Genomic DNA, 9,217 nt, shown 5'->3' on the forward strand with positions numbered 1-9,217 from the left:
CGGGATTGCGCAGGTAAATTCATTCTTCTTTCTGTTATTCTCCTGATGTCTCAATTTGTATATTGCTATTTTATTGGTGACCTAATTCTTAACTTGGTTTTATTCTGGTTTATAGTTAGGATGGCTGCCGGGATCACTTCACTCAGTCAAATCACTCATTCTTAAAACCAGCATTCTTAAGATAACTCACTTATTTCCTGGGGATGCGGGTACTCTGATTTCCCAACTCCTCAAGCCGAGATCCCTTAAGCCGACAAGCCGGAGGTTTAATCTCAGCCTTCACTATGGCAAAGCGCGGGGGTTGAACAATCTTCGGGTGCTTAGGATGAGGATCCAGAAGTGCTCATGATCCCCAGCCCCAAGAAAAGGAAATCAAGCTCCAGTCCGGGACAAGTTCTTTCCGTCATGGAAAAAAACGTCGACACGAGCTTCTTCATCGACTCCCAGCTACTGTCGGGCACTGAGAACTTCTTCCGGGACGAGGACCTGGCCGCCCAAGCTAGGTGGACGTATCGGAGCCTTCTCTGAGCTGCCGCCATCGCGAGGAAGGTTGAGCCAGTCTTGGCCCTGTGCCAGGTATTAAAAAGGAAGTACAAAATGGCCCAGCAAGAAGTTTCGAAGTTGAAAGCTGAGAAAGAGACCATAGGGACCAAGTTGAGCAAAGCTGAGAAGAAGTTGAAGGAAGCGGCAATTAGATCGAGTGCCTCCTTGACCGGGATCTCTCCCTTTCCAAGCAACTCAACAATGCACAAGGTCAGGCCGTTGCGACAGACACCAAGGTGAAAGAGCTGGAGAAGGAGATAACCGAGGCCATAACGTCGGCAAACTCTGCCTGCCTGGAGGCCACCAACATAAAGAAGAAAAATAAGGAGATCATCAAGGACGCCCGGGATGCCATAGCTACTATCGAGGAGGCAATCAAGGCCTAAGTTTCGTTGCTTGCCCCCGACCTCGACACTTCTACTGTAGGGTGCCTTAAAGATGATCAAAGATGGCTAGATCGTTGACCTACAGAGAAAGTGAAAAATTTGTAATGAGACTTGTAATGTTGAACCTTTTTTTTGTTATTGAGCCGATGTGCTGCCCTTTTGTGCTTGAAATTCTCAAAATTTTTTTTGTTGTTGGGCCGGTGCGTTGCCTTTTTAAACTCTCGATTTGTGGGCTCTTTGTACTTAAAACTTGTATGTTTATTTTCATGTACGATATTTGTCAGTTATTCGCTATCGTTTGTTTATTTGGCCGTTTGGCCATATCTCGATGGATATCCGTGTGTCTTTGCACAGGAGCTCCCAGGGTGATTAGTCCCGGGAAGCCGTACTCGTAACTTGGTAATAATTTTGAAACAATAAATTTTAACACAAAGTACAAGTAGTTTGCAAAAATGGGCTTCATAAAAATTCTTTGCTATCGTTCCGTGCTGACAGTAAGGGAAAAAAGTACCCCATCTTTTATATGTCATGATAGTACAAGTAGGCTTGCAAGATAAAGTAAATAAAAATAAACACAATGTATGAAATGAACACGAGAAAGAAAAATAACCGAATCGTGACTGACATTTAGAACGTAGTCAGGAGACCATCTAAGCCTTAGGAGTAGAATCTTCTGAGGTTTGTCGCATTCCAAATCCTCAGTATCTCCTTCCCGTTTAGTCGCTCGAGCTTGTATGCACCTTTGCCTTGCACTTCCTTCACTCTGTAAGGTCCTTCCTAATTGGGGGAGATCTTTCCTTCCCCTAGGGTTGGCAGACCATGTTGGAGCTCAATTCTTCTATCAGCGCCTTATGAAAGTTTGCATTTTCTTGACATTTGAGGCACCTCTTCACATATTTGCTAGCGTATCATAGTGGACCAATAATAACCGGCTCTAACGAGTTTTCAGGCCAAAGACTTCCCTCCAATGTGGTGTCCATAACACTCTTCGTGTACCTCTTTTAAGACATAGTCCATCTGTTCGGGTCGCAAGCACTTCAGCAAGGGTTGACTGAGTCCTCTCTTATATAATTGACCCTGCACTGCCGTCTGCCGTATAATTGGCGGCCTCTCTACTTACGACCTTAGCTCCTTCTTTGTCTTCTGAAAGCTTGTCTTTCTCGAGAAACCGCTGAATTGGATCGATCCAGGATGGAGGTTCCCCTTGGCATTGAGCTACACATAGGGCCATCGATGGCTTCTTCACCGAGCCTTGGATAAGAAATCGGTTTTCCATTCTAGCGTTGGTGCTAGTCAACTTCGATAAGAGGTCCACTCTATCGTTCCTTTTCCTGAGCACATGCTGGGCAATCACCTCTTCAAAGCCCTTGCATAATTATTTAATTTTTTCAAGTACTTTTGTAGTAGTGGGTCTCGAACTTGATATGTCCTGTTTACTTGGGCCGTCACGATTGACTTTGAGTTTCGTTACTCCGACCTCTTTCACTAGTATTAAGCCTCCAATCATGGTTTCATACTTTGTTTGATTATTAGAGACCGAGAATTTAAATTTGATGAACTGTTCATAAGTCACCTCCTCCAAGTTTTCTAATATGATCTCTACCCCGTCAAATGTTTGGTTGGACGTTCCGTCAACACGAAGCTTTCACCGTGTGCTCGAGGTCTCGGGAGGTTCGCCAGCCACCTCTACCAAGAAGTAGACTATTGTCTGAACTTTGATGGCATGATGTGGTTCATATTAAATATCATATACTAAGACAACTCTATCTTCCAAGCCGTCATTCTCCTCACTAGGTCAAGTTTCTACAAAATCTGCTTGATCGCTTGGTCGATTCGCATTCTAATTGGATGCCTCTGAAAATATTGCCTTAGCTTTCAAATAAAACCAACAAAACAAAAGTCAAGTTTTCTAACCTCGTGTTCCTCAGTTCTACTCCTTAGAATACCTTGCTTACGAAATACATGGGACGGTGGCCAAGGCCTCCTCTGCTAGGTACAAGGGCTTAAGATATTTTAACCAGCCATTCATGCGTTTAGTTAACTTCAGTCATTCAACCAGCCACCACCGATGATATTTTAACTTTACACAAATAAAATATTAAAATATAAAATAGAATAAAATAGATTTGAACCAAACTTAAGGGTGGTTACCTGTAACTGAAAAAGCTACAACAAAAAAACAAACCCTAAAAACGATAATGTATTGTACAAAAGGAGCACCTAAACGGCTAAACCTAAATCCTAATTTTTTTTTTCTAATTACGAGAAGGAGACTTGGTGGCCGCAGATTTGTCTACGGCAGCACCACCACTCTTCTTCGGCAACAAAACGGGGTTGATATTCGGCAACACGCCGCCGCTAGCGATGGTGACGCCTTGCAACAATTTCCCTAACTCATCGTCGTTTCTCACAGCCAGCAACACGTGCCTCGGATTGATCCTATTTTTCTTGTTATCCCTCGCAGCATTTCCAGCTAGTTCCAAAACCTAGATTCAAAATTCGATAACAAATTCGTTTTCATTTCATCAATGTAAATGCTAATTCAATGCAGAATTGAAAAACCAAACGTACTTCGGCGGCGAGGTACTCGAGAACGGCGGCGAGATAGATCGGAGCTCCGGTTCCTAACCGCTGAGAGTAACGGCCGTTCTTCATGTACCTGGCAATGCGACCGACGGGGAATTGGAGGCCTGCTTTGGTGGACTTGGAAACGGCTTTCTTCTTCTGGCCTCCTCTTCTTCCGGCGGCGCCCTTGACAGTGGTGGTGGTGGTGGTAATTGTGGTTTCGGCGGTGACGGTGGCGGTTTCGTCCATTGTTGTGGTGTGATCCGAGAAAGAAGCAAAATGATTCGGTTTTGGAGGGAATGCAGAAGAAAATTGGAAACTATGCTTTTGGTTTTGAAGTTGTGAGTAGCGCTGAGAAGACTTGGTATTCGTAATAAATGCCACGTATCAACCATCGCATGGATTTCGTGGGAGCAAATCGGACGGTTGGGAATGACGATCCGGTTCGTGAGTTTCAGTTCCCGCCCACGGGTTTGATTAATTAATTAAGGTATTTAATAAATCAATTGAGTTCTTTGCATATTTATTAGTAGAAAAGAAGAGATCAATTAAATTTAAATGTAAACCTTGATCGGAGACCAAAAAAAAAAAATGTAAACCTTAATCGTAAAATTGGGCAGTATTAACAAAGTTTTGAAGTTTTCCAATATGGATGATCCCAATAGAAATGTCCATAGGGATTCTCTGTCCTGGCTGACGTGGGTTACAGTCAGAAATCCCACAGGTAATGGAAAGTATTATGACTTTTCTCGAAATTCAACCCTTTAACATTATTATTAAATAATTAATAATTAAATTCAGTTCTATACAAAGGCCTCTATTTTCTAAACTTCTAAGGGTCAAATTTGTAAATGGTTCTAAGGCTAAAATTTTTGCGTGGTAGAAACAGGCTAGGCTTTATTCTTATTTTTAATAGGCTTATTCTGTCATGTAGTTGATTAATCTGAATTTAATTATAGATTTTTTTTAAAATACTAAATCTGGCATGTTATTTAGCCTAACCTATCTCAAAATCTATTAAAAGGTCTGTTAAATTTTAAAAAAAAAATAAAAATATTTTTTTAAAAATATTTTTTTTAATAAACATATTTATATGTAAAATATCATATTTAATATTTATAAAAAATTTTAAATTTTTAAATATTTAAAATATACAAAATTATTTATAATTAAATATAATAAATTTAAAATATTTCATAATTTTATTAATAATAAAAAAATTATTTATATATATAATTATGTATTAAAAGATCCAAACAAATTTAACAAATTAATAAAACTAATTAATAAGTCTAAATCTAACCTATTAATATAATAAATTTTTTATAAGAGTCTAAGCATGTATGTCCTAACAGACCGTCTGATTTTTTTCTACCTCTACTTGAGACAAGACTACAAGAGGGTCAAGGTTAGCTCATGTTTCAACTTAATGTTAAACTTCTTTTGTTTGTTATTTCGTTTTCAATCTTCGACCCACTAATACTAATAAGCCCACTCAAATCCCGCTTTTTCGCTTTCATACTTACTTTTAAACCTATTTTAGCCTATGGGCCAAAGGCCACAAACCCATAAGCCTATTAAGCCCATAAATGAAAAAATCTGATGATATTGTTTACCTGCGTCTTTCTGAGTTATCAGTGATAATCGAATTAGATAGTAGATACGACTAAATTTCATTTCAATCAGCACTAAACTCGTTAGATTACATTCGATATTTATATTTTTTTCATTTGAATTCGGTCTGATATTTTTTAAATTATTTGTAACATTTCTTTTATATATATATATATATGATTCACCAACCATATTTTTACATATTATATATTTATCATTGTTGAACCCAACAGATAAATGAAAAATTATTACATAATGAACCCAAATCAAGAAAGATATGAATGTTTGAAACTATTAAGTTTTACTGATAATTTTTTCGAATAAAAATTATTATATACTCACTAAAAATTAATTATTAAATTAATTTATATATTTTATATATTTTTAATATATTTTATATTCTAATATATATATTTTTAATAAATTTTAAATATTTACATATTGGATCCGATATTAGATATATCTAAAAAAAATATATTAAAAAAATTGATTTCTATAAAAAAATTAATAAAACTTATTTTTTCACTCTAATAAAATTTCTTTTTCATTCTTTTAAACTTATCTATTTTTTAAATATTATTAAACTAATTTTTTAAAATAACGAAAATAAAATAACACAACATATATAAATAATAATTATTAATAAAAATAATGCATAAATACAATATATATTTATTATTATTAATGAATAATAAGATTTAATACTTTATTAAGAATTTTTTTTTTCAAAGTTAAGGATAAGACTCGAATCCAAAACTAGGGATGGCAATACCATCCGAATCTGTGGGTACCCACCCCACCCCTATCCGCTCGGGACGGATAACGGAGGCGGGTTTTTAGCGGGTCGGATTCTTATGAGGGGCAGGCCGGGGTCGGGTTTAGGTAATACCCGCCCCTACCCGCTCCGCTATATATAATATATATAATTTTAATATATAATATGTATAATATATGTAAAATAATTAGTAAATGATTAATAATATTATATCATATTTAAATTTTTACTTTAATTTATGTTATGTATATGACGATGGTTATATAAATTTTAAAATTTAATTTTATTTATTAGATTTTAATAATTATAGGAGCGGAGCGGGTACCCGCAAGGACGAGTTAGGGTTCAACGTTTTACTACCCGCGGGTAAAAGTGGGACGGATTTTATGCAGGTTGTTGTACAGCGGAGCGGGACGGAGTCGAGTAAAGCAAAAACCCACCCCGTTGCCACCCCTACCCAAAACCTCTAAATAAAGAGAGAAGACTATACCATTTGAGATATAGCTCATTAGCATTTATTTGTCATTGAGATTAATAGAGTTTTGATTGTTGCATTTCCTTATGCTGCCAGCATATGAAAGACTATTTATCAGACGAGATACAACATTTATTTTTACGTGAATTTTATACTCAATTCAAAATTAAAATAGATTTTTAGATTTATATTATTATATACATCTTTAGAAACATAATTTATTTTAATCTTTGATATTTTAAACAGAACATTTTAGTTTTAGATTAGTTTAATTGCTAATTTAGTCTTGTATTTAAAGATTCGTCAATGACGTGAAAAAATGTAGTCTGTCACTGAACTAGACTTGCATTTGCATGACACTCCATATATGTTGAAGATATCATATGAATTAAAAAATCACAATTTCCTCAAATACCAATTCTACTCTTACATTACAACAATCATTCCTTCTATTTCATGTGCACTTATAAACCATTTTATAAAAAGTTTGTATCCCACCAAACAAATAATATCCCAGAGAGAGATATCTTAGTCAAACACATCATAAGTTCATAACATGTGTCACTTAGTATATATTCAATTATTCATACATCAATTGATCTCTTTTGTACCTAAATCAACTTTTTGTGATTGTCATCAACCCATTCTTCAAAAAATGATACACATCAATTCAAAATATTCTAATTGAAAAGAATACACACAAGAAAGTTAAGGTATTCTTACTTCTACTTGAAAAATCATTTTTTACATCACATCAATCACACTTATCCTATCCCAAGTTTTCCTTATTTAAGTAATGTCAGTTATACAAAACTAGGTAACAAAGGCCACAAACAATTATTTTAAAAGATTTTCACCTAAATTGATCAAAAGAGAGAAAGAAGAGTTGTGGCAAGAAAATAAAAGAACCCAAAAATGGTTAGGAATCTATAACAAAAAAAAAAATTGAAATTTCATCTGAAAATCAAAGATAATAGACAACAGAATGTATGATTCCATAGAAACTTTCTTTGCTGAGATTATGAGATTCAAACCAATCAATACTAATTGATAAAACCAAGCAAACTGAGATCCTAAAACATCTGAACTCACTATGAACAATGAGAAATCAATGGTTGCAATGAAGGTAAAAAATTTTTGATTCTACAAAGGAATGTGACACTAAAAAGTTACAAAAATCAACTAAGGAATGTAATCATTTTCAATCATTGGCCTTGTTCTAGTTCCCACAGCCAATGGTGCTTTAGTTCCACCAATTGATGCCATATGCAAAGTTTCATCGCTCTCAGCTGCAAATTCCAATTGCTGAATCCTCATGCTCCTCTTTGCTCTCTTAACTCTAACAATCAACAAACTCAATATGATGAACACAATGCACCCTCCAAACACAGATGCAACAATGATCCAAACCTTAGACATGTCCTTGTTCCCACCATGATGATGATTGTGTTCGTCGCCAAAGTTAGCGGCGACAGCAGCCGGTTCCGGTGAAGGTGCAATCTTGCTGCTCTCAACAACAATTGAGAAGTGCCCTTGTTCTGTTGTGAAACAAACATTTCCAGGTAACAAAATATCAAACTGAACTGAACCATGTAGATCAAAGAACACACATTTTGGAACCAAACCAATGGGAAATTTCTTCACATCCTTGAAGTTAATCAAAATTGAGTTATCAGAAGTAACTAAATTGAGTTCAGGCAAATCTTGACCTGTTAAATTGGCACCACTATAAGCTAAAAGGCCGAGAACTGGTGCCAAATATGAGTAACCAGGTAAAGGGTAAAAATTTTCAGATAAATTTCCCAAATTGTGGTAAACCAAGACAAGCCTTTTAACATAGGGTTGTTCAAGAACCCCAATTGGGATCTGAAATTCTTTGTAGGATTTGAAGCCTCTATTCCTCAAACTACCACTTCTTAGCCTCAATGCTGAGACACTAACCCCAGAGAGATTCTTGGGGACTTGTGCATCGTAGGGTGTCCCAGTTTTTGGCTTAATTAGTGCCTTAAAGGCACAATCTTGAAGAATTGCATCAAGGGTTCTTGGTGAAATTGTTGCTACATTGTTGCTGCTAGACGAATCATGAAGAACTTGAGGGGTTGAGAGTGGAATCAAGAGAAGGAATGAGAATGTGAAGAACACTGAAATGAAACTGGTTATGACCCTCATCAAGATCTCATTTCAGTTACAATTTTCACAATTGAACCAAAAACCCCAACCCCCAATGCTGGAATCTGAGCACTAAAATGTACCCTAAACAATGCCAATAATGATAATGAAAAAAGAAGAATCTGACATTGAAAGAAGAGCCAGAGAGCTAATACAAACAAAGGATGAAGCGAGAGAAGGGAAAAAGTTGAAAACTTTACAGTTTTACAGAGCAGAAAATGACCAAAGATTGGTTCAGCATTGTTGTCTTTATGCAGCAGGAAATGGTGGAAGAACAAGAACTCGCTCAGTTCAAGAACAGAGAGACAGAGAGAGAGAACAATAAAAATCAGATCTTTTTCAAGAGAAAAAGGTTGATTAATTGATTTGGTGAAATGGGTGATGGGAGAATGTTGAAATTCTGCTGTATTTGGGATTCAAGGAAGCATAGGAAGAAGGAAACAACAAAAAAGAGGCTCTGTTTGTTGCAGAAGATGTTTTTGAAGGAAATTGGTAAAAAATGAGAATTAAGAAAATGAAAATGGGATGAAAAAGGAAACGAATAAAAACAAATTGGGAAAAAAAAAATAATATTCAGCTTAGATTGAGGAGGGGATTTAGTTGGAAGAGTGAGGACTGAGGAGTGAAGGGTGAAGAGTGAGGAAGTGACTTTGATGCCAAAATAGTGTCATGCACACATAACATTAAGTA

General features: G+C 36.1%; 2 protein-coding genes across 2 annotated transcripts; both read right to left on the reverse strand.

Annotated features, from left to right (window-relative positions):
* Nucleotides 1-1,557: 1,557 nt before the first annotated feature.
* Nucleotides 1,558-4,125, reverse strand: LOC112707827 (histone H2A-IV). Its single transcript, XM_025760187.3, has 2 exons — nucleotides 3,501-4,125; nucleotides 1,558-3,415 (listed from the first exon to the last, which is right to left on the reverse strand). Exons 1-2 carry the CDS (start codon nucleotides 3,741-3,743, stop codon nucleotides 3,185-3,187), a joined length of 474 nt encoding a protein of 157 aa, XP_025615972.1. The 5' UTR covers nucleotides 3,744-4,125; the 3' UTR covers nucleotides 1,558-3,184.
* Nucleotides 4,126-7,329: 3,204 nt separating this feature from the next.
* Nucleotides 7,330-9,217, reverse strand: LOC112794477 (uncharacterized). The gene has a single exon (XM_025836485.3). The coding sequence runs from the start codon at nucleotides 8,525-8,527 to the stop codon at nucleotides 7,541-7,543; it is 987 nt and encodes a 328-aa protein (XP_025692270.1). The 5' UTR covers nucleotides 8,528-9,217; the 3' UTR covers nucleotides 7,330-7,540.

The sequence above is a fragment of the Arachis hypogaea genome, chromosome 1 (genome assembly GCF_003086295.3).
Source record: "Arachis hypogaea cultivar Tifrunner chromosome 1, arahy.Tifrunner.gnm2.J5K5, whole genome shotgun sequence".
NCBI classification, from domain to species: Eukaryota; Viridiplantae; Streptophyta; class Magnoliopsida; order Fabales; family Fabaceae; genus Arachis; species Arachis hypogaea.